At 41.1% G+C, this 18,373-nt stretch overlaps 1 protein-coding gene across 1 annotated transcript; it reads right to left on the bottom strand.

The window, feature by feature from the left end:
- Nucleotides 1–3,173: 3,173 nt before the first annotated feature.
- On the bottom strand, nucleotides 3,174–14,845 carry slc39a7 (solute carrier family 39 member 7). Its single transcript, XM_057828255.1, has 9 exons — nucleotides 14,507–14,845; nucleotides 11,068–11,338; nucleotides 8,360–8,520; nucleotides 8,120–8,288; nucleotides 7,861–7,929; nucleotides 6,392–6,514; nucleotides 6,247–6,327; nucleotides 4,354–4,550; nucleotides 3,174–4,288 (listed from the first exon to the last, which is right to left on the bottom strand). The coding sequence occupies exons 2-9, from the start codon at nucleotides 11,327–11,329 to the stop codon at nucleotides 4,034–4,036; spliced, it is 1,317 nt and encodes a 438-aa protein (XP_057684238.1). The 5' UTR covers nucleotides 11,330–11,338; nucleotides 14,507–14,845; the 3' UTR covers nucleotides 3,174–4,033.
- Nucleotides 14,846–18,373: the final 3,528 nt, after the last annotated feature.

The raw sequence follows: 18,373 nt of genomic DNA on the forward strand, positions 1-18,373 counted from the left end.
TATCGGGAATGATTGGAATTGAATCGGGAGCAAAAAAAAAAAGCAATCGGATCGGGAAATATCGGGATCGGCAGATACTCAAACTAAAACAATCGGGATCGGATCGGGAGCAAAAAAACATGATCGGAACAACCCTAATTAAAATCATTTGTTTCGGATGTACTGTAATTATTTTCTGTATAAATATTAATTTGGTGTTCAAAAAGTCTTTTTTCAAACTTGAGTCTTGAAAAAGAGGTCGTCTTATAATCAGGGCCGTCTTATATTCGGGCCAATACGGTATATCTTTTCATGGGAAAACAATGACAAAATGACACTTTGACACGATGAAAAGTAGTCTGTGTGCAGCTTATATAATAGTTATTCTCCCCTCAAAATAACTCAAAATATAGGCATTAATAGATAAACCCCTGGTAACTAAAGTGAGTACACCCCTTAGAAACTACGTACATCCCGAAATGTCCAAATTGAGTACTGCTTTGACTCGATGTAGGAGTGCTGTCAGCATTGCTGCAGAGATTGAAGAAGTGGGGGGTCAGTCTGTAAGTGCTCAGACCATACGCCGCACTCTACATCAAATTGGTGTGTATGGCTGTCACTCCAGGAGGAAGCCTCTTCTGAAGACTGTACGCAAGAAACCCCGAAAAAAGTTTACTGAAGACGTCAACAAAGCACATGGATTACTGGAACCATGTCCTATGGCCTGATGAGACGCGCAGGGTTTCTTGTGTACTGTCTTCAGAAGACGTCATTGTCATGGCCCAGATCTCAACCCTATTGAAAACCTGTGGTGGAAATAAAATTTAAAAAAAAGGTCCACAGTAAGGCTCTGACCTGCAAGGATGATCTGGCAACTGCAATCAAAGAGAGATGGCACTAAATTGATGAAGAATACTCATCAAGAGACTCCAAGCTGTCATAAAAGCTAGAGGTGGTGCTACTAAATACTAGAGATGTGTTTTGTTATTTGTTTCTCATGATTCCATATTTTTTCCCTCAGAATGGAGGGATTCCATATATATTTCCCTGCACTTGCTCTATAAAAGTAACTTTTACTGACCACCACAATGTTTTTATTCAATTCTTTTAGAGTTTCGGAATGCTAAAGTGTTGGACTTCTGAACTAACTAATTCATTATTTTTTCAAGCATTTTATCAGAGTTTGTTCTACATGATAAAATGTCTGAGTGAGTGCTCGTCCGAGACTGGTGATTCCATACTTTTTACTTGGGGTTGTATGTTCCTTATCAGAGTACTCCATTATTTGAACTACTCTGCTGGCCAAAAGTATTGGCACCCCTGCAATTCTGTCAGATAATGCTCAATTTCTCCCAGAAAATGATTGCAATTACAAATGCTTTGGTACTAGTAATATCTTCATTTACTTTGCTTGCAATGAAAAAACACAATAGCGAATGAAAAAGAAATTAAATCATTGCCATTTTACACAAAACTCCATAAATGGGCTGGACAAAAGTACTGGCACCCTCAGCCTAATACTTGGTAGCACAACTTTTCGACAAAATAATAGCGAACAACTGCTTCCGGTATCCATCAATGGGTTTCTTACAATGTTCTGCTAGAATTTTAGACTGTTCTCGCTTAGCCAACTACTCAAGTCTCTGAGATTTGAAGGGTGCCTTCTCCAAACTCCCATTTTTAGATCTCTCCACAGATGTTCTATGGGATTCAGGTCTGGACTCATTGTTGACCACTTTAGAAGTCTCCAGTGCTTTCTCTCAAACCATTTTCTAGTGCTTATTGAAGTGTGTTTTGAGTCATTGTCCTGCTGGAAGACCCATGACCTTTGAGGGAGACCAAGCTTTCTCACACTGGGCCCTACATCACGCTGCAAAATTTGTTGGTAGTTTTCAGACTTCATTATGCCATGGTCAAGCAGTCCAGTGCCAGAGGCAGCCAAGCAACCCCAAAACATCATGGAACCTCCACCATGTTTGACTGTGGGGACAGTGTTCTCTTCTTTGAAGGCCTTGTTTTTTTCCCGTTAACTCCATCTTGATGCCTTTTCCCAAAAAGCTCTACTTTTGTCTCATCTGACCGGACAACATTCTTCCAAAACGTTTTTGGCATTCTCAGGCAAGTTTTGGCAAACTCCAGCCTGGATTTTTTTGGGTCGCTCGGTCAGAAGTGGGGTCTTCCTGGGTATCCTACTATGGAAGGAGTCTCTTTTCATTCAGACGCATAGTACAGGTTGACACTGTTCTACCCTCGGACTGCAGGACAGCTTGAGCTTGTTTGGATGTTAGTCGAGGTTCTTTATTCACCATCCGCACAATCTTTCGTTGAAATCTCTCAATTTTACTTTTCTCTCCACATCAAGGGACGTTAGCCACAGTTCCATGGGCTTTACACTTACTGATGAGACTGCGCACAGTAGACACTGGAACATTTAGGTCTTTGGAGATGGACTTGTACCCTTGAAATTGCCCGTGCTTCCTCACAATTTTGCTTCTCAAGTCCTCCGACAGTTCTTTGGTCTTCTTTCTTTTCTCCATGCTCAATGTGGTACACACAAGGGCAGAGGTTGAGTCAACTTTAATCCATTTTAACTAGCTGCAAGTGTGATTGCAGGTGAACACCTGTTATGTGCCACAGGTAACAGGTGCTGTTAATTACACAAACTAGACAAGCATCACATGATTTTTCAAAGGATGCCAATACTTTTTCCGGCCCATTTATATGAGTTTTGTGCAAAATAATGATTTCATTCCCTCCCCCCATTCTCTTTGGTGTTTTTTCATTGCAAGGAAAATAATGATATTACTACCAAAGCATTTGTAATTGCAATCATTTTCCAGGTGAAATTGAGCATTATCTGACAGAATTGCAGGGGTGCCAATACTTTTGGCCAGCTGTGTAGATCCTCATTCATTTTTAATACCGTTTGAGGCTCAGCCATAGACTTCTGAATATATTATGAAATCTATCTCGAAATCAAACCCAATATTGTTATACTTGTGACTCAAAATAGTCCACAGCTCGATTTGGTTCTGCTCAAAATGCAGTGATTCGCCTCATGTTACTCAGGGCTAACTAGCAGTTGAGTCTGCTACCATTCCACTAATCAAAGAATGCTTAATTGTGTACATTTTAATGTAGTTCCATTGCCACTCCTTGTTAATTATGTTGTGATGTTTGCAATTACGGCAAAATAGGATCATTATCAGCCTTTATTGTTGGTCACAGTAGTGTACAATCAGATCATGTCTGCTAATTGCAGACATTAACAATCAAGCAGTCTCCATCTGCTCCCCGTTTTTTGACACTTGGGTACTCAGGCGACATATGGAATTAAAAGAAAGGGTCCACAGTAGAGATAAGTACAAAAAAATATGTATTTGTGGAAACAAATGACATATGTACACACAAAATATTAAAAAGATTCCTGGAAATTTTTGGACAAAAAGAAACGTCTCCAAGGCGTTCACGGAAAATATTAGGCCCAGAAATTAAATTTTTTTGGACATATCTATATTGTGGCCATGACAACAACAACAAAAAACATCCCATCAAGCCTGAAACTCAACTTTTGACCTCCTATGTGAATATTCCACTCACATGTACTTCATACAAATCAGCTATTTAGAACACAAACCGATGTGTTCAAGTTAAAATCCTCACAAGAGCCACCCTGGACTTTGTTACCCTTCAAGCAAAATTCTGTTGAGGAGGAAATCCATCTCATCTCCTACACATTTTAACAGTCTTGGGAAAGAAATGAGTCTTTCTCAATGGACAAACAGAAAATTAAAAAAAGGTTTACAATATTTTTTTGCCCTGATTAATGAGTTATTACTTGAATATTTTCTTTAACTGTTGCTTTTTATACCTCCGTTTTCATAACTCATAAAACCAATAAAAAAACTTTAAAAATAAATGACCATTATCTTAATACCTGATGCTCCCTCTGGGGGACAAAAAGGAACTCCACCAAGAAAATAGGCCCTAAGAGCATTTGTCCCACAAACCAATAAAAAAGAAGTAAACACAAGTGAAAAAAAACAGATATTTTTCATTCATACTCAGCGATCAGAACCATCATACCGACACCAAACAGCAAGGCCAGAATCTCCATTAGAGACTGTCCGAAACTGGAGCGACCAGCCAGAAGCTCCGGGAGGACCGTTACCGTGGCGATGTAGATGAAGCCGCCTGCCGTGAAGGGCAAGATCCAGGAGATGGCCGCCGGATCCACGCCTTCGGCTAGCAGCGAGCAGACCGTGCCCGCCAACGCTCCCACTGCGGTGAGCAGTTGCAGGGACATAGCCTGACGGGAAACATGAAGTTAAACTTGACTCAATTAAGAACTGAAGTCAAACGGAGGGCGCCTACCTTCCTCTTAGTGCAGCCGGACTGCACCAGGATCGCGAAGTCGCCGATTTCGTGTGGTACTTCGTGCAGCAGGATGGTGAGCGTGGTGATGGAGCCCACTGCTGGACTGACCAGGAAGGACGCGCCGATGGCCAGGCCGTCCGTGAAGTTGTGAGTGAAGTCCGCCGCCAGGTTGAGGTAGCCAGACACCTTGATGTCTGCAGACAACCCCCCCAAAAAATTCCTTTCATTAACATATTGTGTAAATCCGGCTAAAAAAGAAGAATGAAAACAGTATTTCAGTAATAAAGCAATGTTACAGTGGGGCAAATAAGTATTTAGTCAACCACCAGTTGTGCAAGTTCTCCTACTTGAAAATATTACAGAGGCCCGTAATTGTCAACATGGGTAAACCTCAACCATGAGAGACAGAATGTGGGAAAAAAACAGAAAATCACATTGTTTGATTTTTAAGGAATTTATTTCCAAATTACAGTGGAAAAGTATTTTGGTCACCCTACAAACAAGCAATATTTCTGGTTGTCAAAGAGGTCTAACTACTTCTAACGAGGCTCCACACGTTACCTGTATTAATGGCACCTGTTTTAACTTATTATCGGTATAAAAGACACCTGTCCACAACCTCAGTCGGTCACACTCCAAACTCCACTATGGCCAAGACCAAAAAGCTGTCGAAGGACACCTGAGACAAAACTGTAGACCTGCACCAGGCTGGGAAGACTGAATCTGCAGTAGGTAAATGCTTGGTGTAAAGAAATCAACTGTGGGAGCAATTATTAGAAAATTGAAGACATACAAGACCACTGATAATCTACCTTGATCTGGGGCTCCATGCAAGATCTCACCCCTTGGCGTCAAAATGATAACAAGAACGGTGAGCAAAAATCCCAGAACCACACGGGGGGGACCTAGTGAATGACCTACAGAGAGCTGGGACCACAGTAACAAAGGCTACTATTAGTCAAACAATGCGCCGCCAGGGACTCAAATCCTGCACTGCCAGACGTGTCCCCCTGCTGAAGCCAGTACACGTCCAGACCCGTCTGCGGTTCACTAGAGAGCATTTGGATGATCCAGAAGAGGACTGGGAGAATGTGTTATGGTCAGATGAAACCAAAATAGAACTTTTTGGCAGAAACACAGGTTCTCGTGTTTGGGGAAGAAAGAATACTGAATTGCATCCGAAGAACACCATACCCACTGTGAAGAATGGGGGTGGAAACATCATGCTCTGGGGCTGTTTTTCTGCAAAGGGACCAGCACGACTGATCTGTGTAAAGGAAAGAATGAATGGGGCCATGTATCGAGAGATTTTGAGTGAAAATCTCCTTCCATCAGCAAGGGCATTGAAGATGAGACGTAGCTGGGTCTTTCAGCATGACAATGATCCCAAATACACAGCCAGGGCAACAAAGGAGTGGCTTCGTAAGAAGCATTTCAAGGTCCTGGAGTGGCCTAACCAGATCTCAACCCCATAGAAAATCTGTGGAGGGAGTTGAAAGTCCGTGTTGCCCAACGACAGCCCCAAAACACCAATGCTCTAGAGGAGATCTGCATGGAGGAATGGCCCAAAATACTAGCAACAGAGTGTGAAAAGCTTGTGAAGATTTACAGAAAACGTTTGGCCTCTGTTATTGCCAACAAAGGGTACATAACAAAGTATTGTGGTGAACTTTTGGTATTGACCAAATACTTATTTTCCACCATGATTTGCAAATAAATTCTTTAAAAATCAAACAATGTGATTTTCTAGTTTTTTTTTTCCACATTCTGTCTCTCAAGGTTGAGGTTTACCCATGTTGACAATTACAGGCCTCTCTAATATTTTCAAGTGGGAGAACTTGCAAGTTAGTGGTTGACTAAATACTTATTTGCCCCACTGTATGTGCTCACCAGCACTTTGCTCTACTTTCTTCTTCTTTGTTGCTTTCTTCTTCTGTTCATCTTCTCCATCGCTGTCCTTCTTGACAGCATCTTAAAAAAAATGGCAGGAGGTGAGCTAAGGAAACTCGGAAAGATTTCTCAGCGTTTATCTTACTGTGAGAGTGTCCGTGCGAGTGGCCTCCTTTGAGCAAACGAACAAACTTCTCCACAATCAGAAAGGCCACGATGCCACCTAGCACCCATAGGCCCACTGACATCATGTGACCGTGGGCGCCACCTGCGGAAGGACATAACGATTTGCAAATCAGAAGTTTCAAGTTTTAACCTTTGAGTTAGAGCTGGGCGGTATACCCAAAATTTACCGTTACCGACATTCTTCACGACGGCCGAAGTAATTTTGACCATGTCGGTAAATTTGGTAATTTAATAAACCAAGAAAATAGTCATTTCATCCTGCTTTGACTCTGTGCTGTCCGGCTATGTTCATTCCCCTTTAAGAAAGCAGTCATTGTGTTTACGTATGAAGTCACGTGGTTATCAGAAACTCAAACAGAAGCCCGGTAGGCTAAGGCTAGCGGCTAACGCTACCGGCTATCGCTAGAAGCAAACGTGGTGGAGTCGGGCTTAAGGGAGCTTCGCCAAACTTACACCCGCCATTAAGTAGACTCTTGGCGGCCTCCAAACAGGCTTTCACCCGCTTTCCTCCCTGGTTCTCATGATTTCAGGAGAGGGTGCTTTCTACTGGTAGCCAGGCCACATGTTAACGCTAGCGGCTAACTCTATAAAATGAACGCGATGGAGTCGGATAGCGGCTCTAACTTCGTCAAAACCCTGAACTTATTGAGTGGATTGGGAACGGACTGCATCTAGCAATTAGTATGTCGCGTTATTTTGTATCTGTGTGTGTGTGTGTGTGGGGGGGGGGTCTGCGTGCGTGTGATTTCTTTAACATCTTCTATGAGGGTAAAGCATTCAGCATAAATTATAATGCAACAGTGAAGCCTATAATCTGACTGTTTAATGGCCGCAGCTATTTTCTGTATGTGCTTGCTTCATTCTGTGTCATTACTGCCATGATGAAATCTTGAATGTTTCATTGGCAAAAGAGCAATATAGCTTTAATGTGTGTGTGTGTGTGTGTGGGTGGGGGGTGGGGGGGGCATGTGTGCGTGCATGTATTAAAATAATCTCGGGGGGAAAAAAACTTGAAACCTTGAAGTAAACACTTGTGTTGAGTAATTATATCACAGCAGCAATAACAATAAGTTCTCTGTTCAGTGTTCAGTTGTCGTATTGATTTTTATAATGTTGTACATTGTTCAAGTCATACAAGCTGTTAAAAATGTTCATACTTGAATTCTTATGGTTTACAAGAAATGTTTATATACTTAATGTTTAGACTGCATGTACAATTGTTTAAATATATTAAATTGAAGTCTGGTAAATAAATCAACGAGAAACAGTTAATTTGTATTTCAAGCATTAATTCAGATGTTCAAATTATATAACAGTCCGCTTGGGCGGATTTATCGTCATTTATTGCTATCGAGGTAAATCTGCTCAATTTACCGTGATACGTACTTTAGACCATATCGCCCTGCCCTACTTTGAGTGTGCACGTACCATGCGAGTGGCCATGTTCGTGGGCTTCTTCAGCAGCGTGTGTGTCCTCACCGTGGTGGGAGTGTGGCTCTGCATGGTGGTCAGATTCAAAGGTATTAAGACTTTAAATGTAATATTTTAAAGTAATACATCATTTTTATTCAGCTCTTCATATGTTGTGGAAGACTAGAGATTTTTCAAGTGACAATTGAAATCCTCTTGCGTAAAAATGTCACTCAAACCTTCACTGAACATTTTCAAGCTGAGAGTCAAGACGTACCCAGAGCATGTGGTATGAGATGAAGAAAGGCGTCGCCCAACAGGCCTCCTGACGCAAAGCTTAGCAGCACCTTAAGCAGATTCTGGTGCTGGTCGCTGTTGGATTGAACTGGGATGAGGAAGAGAATGAGGAAGGGCGCGGCGCTGATTAGTAGCGTGGCGCCGATGGCCTGGAGGGAAGGAGAGTAGGGATTAAGGGATCGTTTTTAAAGTCGACGTAGAGAATTGTTTGGGTTTGCACCTGTGTCCACAGCTCCATAATGTCCCGCTTCTCAGGCTCACCCTTCCGCTCTCCTGGCGTGTGGCCGTGTGCGTGACCGTGATCTTGCGCGTGACCGTGGTCATGGCCGTGCGCGTGACCGTGGTCGTGCGCATGACCGTGGTCATCGGCATGTGCATGCCCTAGAGGCGCAACAATAGACTGATTAAGCATTCCGTCTTTGCTTCTTTGATTGCTTACCAAAAGCAACAGCTAGTCAGTGTTCACTACTGCTGAAACGATTAATAGATTAATTTGAGTAGGGCTGCAGCTATCAGTTATTTTAGTAGTCGATTAATCCATGAACTAGTTAGTTCGAATAATCAAATAATCTGATAAGAAACATAAAAAATTAAAATACCTGAGATGAGCCTCAAACGGTATAAAAAAATAAATAAATGAGGATCTAAGTACAACAAAAGAACAATCAGCTAACTTGCATAGCAAAAGTCCGCTAACTTAAATGCTACAAAATGCAAACTTTTTTTCTAAAAAATAAATAAATAAATAAAAAGGCTAAATATACCTATTGTTGAAATTTGCCTCCCCAGACAAGCCGCACGGAAACAGCGACAGCCAACAAAGTGCCGCTCTGCTGATGCTGCCTCCGCGCGCGCCAACCGGGAAGGCGGAATTTCGCGTGTTCATCTCCGATGTTAACCCTTTGTACTGATTCCATGTTCCAAAAGTTTGAAAAAGACTCGCCGCAAGCAGGTTGACAATTTATTCGTCGACAATGGTCAAAAACAAGGCAAAAACAGACGACGAAGGGACAATTTTGTTATCCGGGCTGGCTCTACTTGTTTTAGGACAAAGAGCGCTTTGTCCTTGCAGAACTGATTTGCAAGTTTTGGTGCGTCAATCTTGCTCGTGACGCATATGTTGGGCTTCTATGATAAGTTGTCGTTGTGTATCTATGCTGCTTTTCATTAAACTATGGTGTGCTATTTATTTTATATTAAGTGCAGTCCTACAGTAAATATGAGAAATGATACTATTCCCTGATTAACTATATTACGTGTGTTCGAGTAATGCAAACAGTTAGACGGTGCCTACGAGAAATGGTACCATTTTTCCTCTTCCCCCTCAGGAGCCCCGATAAGGTGTTTAACTTTACTGTGTCAAGGGCACTCAGTGAAGTCTGCCTAAACTATAGTTAGATGAATGTGTTAGACTAATGCAAACAATAATATGGTGTGTGCGAGAACGGTACCTTTTCCCTTCACTATAAACTAAATTACAAATGTATTAAAAAAACATTAGCTCAAACAAAAACTTAGCCTACGTTGGTCTTAACAGGGAGCAGATGTTATCTCATTCACTGTCGCCAGTGGAGGGCAGTGTATCCACCCAAATCAATAAAACTTAAATTCAAACACTTTCAAAACAAACATTACGACGCCACTTTAATTAAACGAATACTCGAAGCAGCAAAATTGAATTCGAATCTTTTTTCTTATCGTATTACTCGAGTTAATCGATTATCGATTAATCGAATATACTGCCATGTAGTGGCGACAGTGAGTATAACATAACTCATTTCACATGGCTGAATCCGGCTGCTCCCTGTTAAGGCCAACGTAAGATAAGTTTTTGTTTGAACAAATATGATTGTTTATGTATTCGTTATTTAGTTTAGAAGTATATTTACCAGTCTTTGGTTTGAATAAGTGTTTAAATCCCTGGATTCTTTATAGATATGGACGTAAAACAGTCTCGATTCTAGGTTAAAAGCAAAAAAAAAAAACCTGCACAAAGCATTTATTTTACGTAAATATGTCGAAGTACAGCCTGTTAGTGAATGTAGCTAGCGGCCCCCTGATGTAAACAGAGCTTTTCCATTGAAAATTCTTGTGAATAAATGCTTAAGTCCCTGAATTCTTCATAGATATGGACGTAAAAAAGCAAAAAAAAAACAAAAAAAAAAAAAACAAACAAAAAAAAACCCGGCTAATTTCTCCCATTGATTTTTTTCACGTTTCAAAATGCACACATGGTACGAAAAATATAATAATTACCTTGAATCCTCGAATACATCATTCCTGAGACAATCATTCCTGTTTGTATGCGGTACAGCTCTCTTACTTTTATCTTAAATCTGGCGTTGAATGCTGCATGCGTCGCTGCGACCGACATCGAATAACTGAAGCGGATTGTGGGATGCCTAGCCCCCTGCTTGAAGGAGTTGTGCAGTGGCTAGCCGAATTGACCCGTCAATACAATTATAAAGTCTATGGTTAAGAGATTTGTAAAAAATAGAAAAACGTTTGCATTTTTTCGCATATAAGCTAGCAGTATTTTGCTATGCAAGTTAGCCAATTGTTCTTTCCTTGTACTGTACTTAGATCCACATTTATTCATTTTTTAATTTTTTAATCCCATTTGAGACTAAGCTCAGGTATTTTAATTTAAATTTCTTGCTCTTGTGAAATAAAAGTGCAATTCTATATCGTTTGAAGAAACATTTAGGTATTTTTAGCATTCAATGCACTTTTAAAATCGCCATCTTTGCAAGCCAACATAAATATTATTGTAAGCATAAACACTTCTTTGTTTTACATCTCCTAAAATTTATTCTGCAACGCATTAAATGTTCATAATCCGATTACTCGATTATTTGAACGAACTAATCAATAGATTTATCGTTTACTTAAATAATCAATAGCTGCAGCCCTTATGTTCATCATTACCATGCAAATGGCCATGGTGTTCCTCCGCTTCTGGCAGGTTGGCCTCGGCGCTCCACTTGCTGGCGCCGTGGAACATCTTTCCCTCAGGACCGTGCGAGTGGCTGTGATGATGGTGATCATCTCCGTGTGAGTGGCCATGATGGTGATGGTGGCCGTGATGGTGGTCGTGTGAGTGGCCGTGAGCGTCGCTCAGATGCGAGGCAATCAACAGCAGTAGTGCGGACATAGCCAGTGTCATTGTTAGTTGATGTAGGCGTCCCATAGTATTTACCTGGGAAAAACACGCAAACTATTAGGAATTGACTATTGAGAGGTTTGGACTACAAACATGAATGCAACTTAACTCACTTCAGCAGTGATTCTTTTGTACACAACTCGAAAAAGCTCGCACACTTCTAAATACACTGTAAGAATCACTATGGAATAGTGCATTTATCTTTTATTTCTGAAATACAGTTCATTTTTGAGTACAGGTCAGTTGTATACTTTTAAGTATGGTTCAATATATATATATATATATATATATATATATATATTTTTTTTTTTTTTTTAAACTTTTATTTCAAATTAATTTTGAAGTATTGGCTCAATATTTTAGAATTTTTTTCAATGATATTTAGATGCAGTGCGACTGTTCTGCAGGTTTTAACTTTTACAAATTCATATTTGGGCCTAATGTTTTACAAGTCAGTGATCCCTCGCTACATTGCACTTCAAACTTCGCGCCCTCAGTCCATCGCGGATTTTTTCCCCCCAGTTGAAAATAAATAAATAATTACAGATGAGCTGTCCCGAGGCGATCACGTAGTCTCACGCTCCCTCCTGCTGTTCTTTGTTGGTCAGGCAGTGCACTGGAGTTGCTTATTAAAGTTAACGATGATGGACAGACGTTAAGGTTTGATCTAGCCACAGATGCTTGGAAGCCTAAACTTCAAAGCGTCACATGTGTCAATCATCGTTTAAACTGTCAAACAGTTGCTGTGGCAACTCATTGTGTGTAAGAGAGCAGCTTGGGCGGATTTCAGTGGAGTCACTCAATGAAGCATTTAATAAAGACAAGCATTTTTGTACTTTATTCTTGTTTAACCCTTGTCTTGTGTTAGAAATCCATCCATCCATCCATCCATCCATCCATCGTACTTAAAAACCATTTATTAATATGTATATATATTGTAGCGGACGATGTTAGTGAGTCTCGTGGCTCGTGAGTAGAGTTTAGAGCTGAAACGAGTACTCGAGCAACTCGAGTAACTCGAGTTTAAAAACTGATCCGAGTAATTTTATTCACCTCGAGTAATCGTTTATTTTGACAGCTCTCAGCATCACGTTTTGCTCGGACTACTTTTAATGCGGGACAACGCGCTGTCACGTGCGGAGAGGAAGAAGGGGGAAAAAAAAAAACTTACTGCAGCCGACAGCCACCACAAACAACGCCGACGTTGCTAAATACTAGCCCATACGATGCTACGTTGGTACAGGTAGCGTCTCATGCGTCTCATAGAGATCACATGTATGTTGAACTAGATGCTAAATGACAGACTCGGCCGCGTCTGGGCAGCTTTAGTAAACAGCCGCCATCTTAAAGCAGTAGAGCGCTAAGCGCTAATAAAGAGCGCTAAGCGCTAATAAATAAGATTAACGTTCCTGTTCTGAAGTCACGTTAGCCCTGCGGAGGGCTAGGTTTCTATTAATTATGACCACTGTCGATGCTTGGCTAACGTGTCTTACATACAGGCTTTAACATAACATAGCATTGTGGAGTGATGAGGGTGTAAAATAAAAACTTAATCATGCTAACTATCAATTTTAGCTCAGTAGTCATTGCTGGATAAAACACCAAGTAGCACTGGTGCTAATGTGCTCCAATACAGCCTGTATCATACATTTATTTTGAACTCTGCAAAAACTCTAAATCCTATCAGGACTTACAGTTTAGACTAACTTAAAACTTAACTAGAACTTAAAAATGGCTTGACACAAAGAGAAATTCAATTGAAAGACGTGGGAAAAAAATCCAAACTTTTAAGTGATGTGTGTTATCAAGCGTAACGGCATTTTTAGGTAAGATATATATATATTTTTTTGTAATAAGATCTAAAGTTTTTTGAGTGAAAGCAGTGAATTAGTCTTTTTTTTTTTTTTTTTAATTCTAGTTACATCTGAGATGCAATTGTTGGCTGTTTTCAACAATATACATCGAAAATAAAGACATTGATTGACTGAAAATGGTTCAAAATTAGATGAAATGTCTTGTTTTCTCATGTATATTTATAATTGCTCTTCACCTAAAAATATATTTGTTTTATCCGATTACTCGATTAATCGATAGAATTTTCAGTCGATTACTCGATTACTAAAATATTCGATAGCTGCAGCCCTAGTAGAGTTCGTGTCTCGTGTTCGGCTGCTCATGTCTCCTCTAACTCTCTAGTGCACAGGTGTCTAACCGATTCCAGAAAGGGCCAATTGGGTGCAGGTTTGCTTTCCAACCAATGAAGAGGACACCTTTTCACCACTTAGACCTTTTACATGTGTAATCAGTTAAACTTTGTCAGGTGCTGCTTGTTTTTCAGCAGTAAGTTCATTGGTTAAACTCTCTGCGCGTTATCGGTAGGAACAAAATCCAGCACCCACTTGGCCCTTTCTGGAATCGGTTTGACACCTGTGCTCTAGTGTCTCTGCAGGAAACACGCGTGACAAAGAGTCCCCCCCCCCCCCCCCCCCCCCCCCCGATCACAACATGCCCCACATAAGTTTCACATATATATATATATATATATATATATATATATACACATTGGCTTTTTTAAATTATTTTAAAAAAACAAAAAAAAAACATGTCTTATATGTATCTCTTTCCAATGCTAAATCTTAATAAATATATTGAACACACACACAAAATTTGGGGTCTTTTTTTTTGCTCTACTTCGCGGTTTTTCACTTATCGCGGCAGGTTCTGCTCCCCATTGACCGCGAAAAATGAGGGATCACTGTATTTCAGTGTTTTTCATTAAGGCGATACTTTAAGAGTAAGATACAGTCTAAAAAGATCTACCTTACCCAAAAATTACCATTAATTATTAAAAAAAAAACAACAACATTGAATTGTACCCTCCGTAAGGTATGACGTGTTGCATTACACTCAGTTTTCATTGATTCTCTACAAGAAACAGCGGGAAAGCTGCAAAGTTTGCATGAAAAGTCTACCAATTCAGTCCTGTTTCCAACATCAAAAAATAACTTTCTAAGTTCGCATGGAGTTGACCCCAGGGTCATGACCGATTAAGTACAATGAGCTGTTGACTTTTACACCACTTAAGCCGCAAAACCAATCAACAAAACCAGTGAACGCAGCATCAATTGACGGCTAACCAGCTGGAAAGTCCATGCTAACAGCAGCAGTATTAAAACGCACAATAACATCGTCGGGGGTGCTCACCGGAGAACGCCGATGGTCCACCGGCTGGCTGGTGTTTATTTCTCTTTAATGCGCTGGCCAAACTGTACGCAAATTCACCTCGGAGGATTTCTGCCACCTGGAGCTATGCTAACTGCTAACACAGACGTGGCATTAGCACAAAAGCCCAAGTCTCGCGGGAAGACATCCCGTTTCCAAGCAAGCCTTCCTCTTCCCTGCTCACTTCCAGTACCGCATAACACTTTGAAACAATGACATACGTGTGTTTTTTTTTTTTTTAAATCTTAACTAATGTGTTTTAAAAACTTTGAACAAGTGATTCTTTAATCAGGGATCGGGTTGCTAAGGAAGGAGAGTTATGGTTGATGGTTAAGTCTCGCGAGATGGGACATCCTGTTGGAAGTTGTGACGTTTACGCGTAAACGCAAAACAGATGCTCACTGAATGCGCACTCTTGAGCAGTAAAAACATTACTTTTCAAGCCTCTCTATACTTACACGAAGAATAAATAAATAAAAAGAGCAGTTTTAATTGATGAAAGGAAGAAAAACGTTACTTCAGAACAAGAAGGCGGTGTATTCAGTATTAAAAGTCTGGGTAAATAAAAATGAATTTGGGTCTTTGTTTGATAACTTGGCAAAATGCAAGCTACTTAATTCAATAAAACATTTTTAAAGCAAGGGGAAAAACTCAGTAACAGTTATATATCATAGGCGGAGTTTGACTTTTGTGGCGGGGGGTCAAAACAGGTTGATGACCCCGAAACGCAGTGTCAGCAATAAAATTAATCTACAAGATATATGATCGGATAGTAGCTTAGCCCATGTTTGTACATACAGGCATTCCGGTCTTTCCTGTCTTACCTAGTGGAGAAGTAGACGCCGCATCATATTTGACCGAATATCCCAGCCAGGAACAATTAGAATAATAAGTTTAAAACAAGCGTTTTTTGTTTCCCATCATTTTTTGAGGGGAATTCAAAATCAGTCTGCTTAGTACAGCTATGCTTTTGGCCAGGACCGTCGTCAATTGAATATGGTACACCCGGTGGTGGCTCTGTTATACAATTAACGTCTTTAGTGGGGCAAACTGAAACTCCGCTCACCATTTTTGCAGTGCTCTTCTGTGTTTCATGGTCCACATCTTTGTTCCTTGGTTCTCGCTCAGTTGTTGTTGTCTCTTTTGAAAGCTTATGTTTGAAAAAAGTATGTATATCCATCTTGCATCATCTGTCCTCTGGTAGTTTTGGCTAAGCAAAGGAAATGACCGTCTCTAAGGTGCTAGTCACAAGATCTGTTCAAAAAATAATTTTGTCTCATCATAGAAATATTTCTTGGTTCAATTAATTCATTTTCGTTGTTTGTTTTATTGTTTTACAACTTTTGTAGGCAACATTTTACCAGCAAAGTCTTAATTTTAAATTCATATATAGGAAAATCTATTACATGCAATGACATTTTCGGCCTCCTCCCGGTGGGACGTGTCCGGAACACCTCATCAAGGAGGCGCCCCGGAGGCATCCTAATCAGGTACCCGAGTCACCTCATTTCGTTCCTCTCAAAGTGAAGGAGCATCGGCTCTACTCCGAGCCCCTCCTGGATGACCGAGCTTCTCACCTTATCTCTAAAGGAGAGCCCGGACACCGTACGGAGGAAATTCATTTCAGCCATTTGTATTCGGGATCTTGTTCTTTCTGTCACGACCCATAGCTCGTGACCATAGGTGAGGGTAGGAACGTAGATCGACCGGTAAATAGAGAGCTTCGCCTTCGCGCAGAGTCCTTATCACTGCAGACGCAGCACCAATCTGCCAACCAACTTTTGCTGAACTTAATTTCCTACAATGCAACTTTCTCGAACTTTCAACGCCACACAGGTCACAATTATTCGCTCACAATGAACAGAGCCCCACTGATTCACAACTAAATCGGCTCCTGCCTTCATACACATTTATCTGACTCCGTTTTAGCGACGAATTTAAACAAAAGTTATGCAAAATAAATAGTACAATAATAACCCCACAACAAACGGGAATGTATGCAGACTACAAAATAACTTTGTAATCAATAATATTAAAAGTGACTGAACTGGTAGTACGTAGCCATTGACCGCTCAATGGCCTGTTATGACTCTGGCAGTGCAAATGCAATTGACCTCGTTTTAGAGATTGACTACAATCTGACTCCATTTTTTACAGTATCTATATTTGTGTTCGTAAGTACTGTACATTGTCAGTCACATTGGACTTGTAGTTGTTGCTCAGAACATGCAATCGCGTTGACCAATACTAAATCGAGACTCGTCATACCCTAGAAACAAGCCAATTCCCTGGAATTCTGTCAGAAACTTATTCATATACTTAGTCAATCATTTCTTGTTTTCTGGCAGAATTGCCACAAAAAATAGCAAGCAACTTACCAATAAGAGAGACATAGAGTGAAAAACTTACAGAGAGAGAGAGAAGGGTGAAAGGAACGCGAAGTGTGCACATAGCCGGCAGAAGACGAACAGGAAACAAGTGCCCTGAAATGAGTCCAACCAAAGAAGGGTGGTGTTATTAAACCATACGGTGTCACAATCGAATTGAAAACAGAAAACGAAATTAAGGAAGGAAAAGTGCTTAGTCAGGAGATAAGTGAAATTAGTGAAACCAGTAGCAAAAAGTGAAAAATTAGCACTAAATCTGTTCCACACCATGCCAGGAAAGGAAGGTCAGCACCTCCGATTGACCTCAGCGAACGCTGGGGTCAACCAAGGCGAAAAAGGAAGAACCATTGAGATAAAGGAGGTAGAAAGGGGCCCCACACTCGCACACACAGAGAAACACTTCTACAAACTGCAGCAAAGCTGCAAAGAGAGTTACAGATTTACTACCCCTAAAAACCCACAAGCCAAGGGCCGGGAAACAGACAAAGGAAAACAGCAAAGAAGTAAAGTCAAACACTAAATGAGGCAAATGTGGCTGCCAAACACAAACGACCAACAAACACAAAACAAACGTGGCAACTCGAGGCCTCCTCAGCTCAGAGATTTGGGGCTGGAGTTACATGTAAATTGACCATTTTACGACTTTAGACTAACTTGGATAAACCTTTTCAAAACCGTTCATAAGAAAAAAAAAAGATTAATTGAGGCATTTCATTTGTAAAATACATGTTAAAATCTTTGTCAATGGGATCGCTGCGGGAGGCATCCGAAACAGATGCCCGAGCCACCTCCGCTGGCTCCTCTCAACGCGGATGAGTTGACCCGAATGACTGAGCTTCTCACCCTATCTCTAAGGGAGAGCCCGGACACCCTGCGGAGGAAACTCATTTCGGCCACTTGTATCCGGGATCTTTTTCTTTCCGTCACAACCCACAGCTTGTGACCATAGGTTAGGGTAAAAATGTAGATCGACTGGTAAATCGAGAGCTTCGCCTTTCATCTCAGCTCCTTCACCACTACGGACAGGTGCAGAGTCATAAATGCAGACGCTGCACCGATTGGCCTGTCGATCTCCCGCTACCTCCTACCCTCACTCACCCCAAGATACTTGAACTCCTCCACTTTGGGCAGGATCTCATCCCCGACCCGGAGAGGGCACTCCACCCTTTTCCGACTGAGGACCATGGTCTCGGATTTGGAGGTGCTGATCTTCATCCTGACCGCTTCACACTCGGCTGCGAACTGCTACAATGAGAGTTGGAAGTCATGGCCTGATGAAGCCAAAAGCGCCACATCATCTGCAAAAAGCAGAGATGCAATGCTGTGGTCACCAAACCGGAACCCTTCAACGCTTCGGCTGCGCCTAGGAATTCTGTCGATAAAAATTATGAACAGAATCGATGACAAAGGGCAGCCTTGGCGGAGTTCAACCCTCACTGGGAACGAATTCGACTTACTGCCG

The sequence above is a fragment of the Corythoichthys intestinalis genome, chromosome 22 (assembly GCF_030265065.1).
Source record: "Corythoichthys intestinalis isolate RoL2023-P3 chromosome 22, ASM3026506v1, whole genome shotgun sequence".
In the NCBI taxonomy this organism is placed as follows: domain Eukaryota; kingdom Metazoa; phylum Chordata; class Actinopteri; order Syngnathiformes; family Syngnathidae; genus Corythoichthys; species Corythoichthys intestinalis.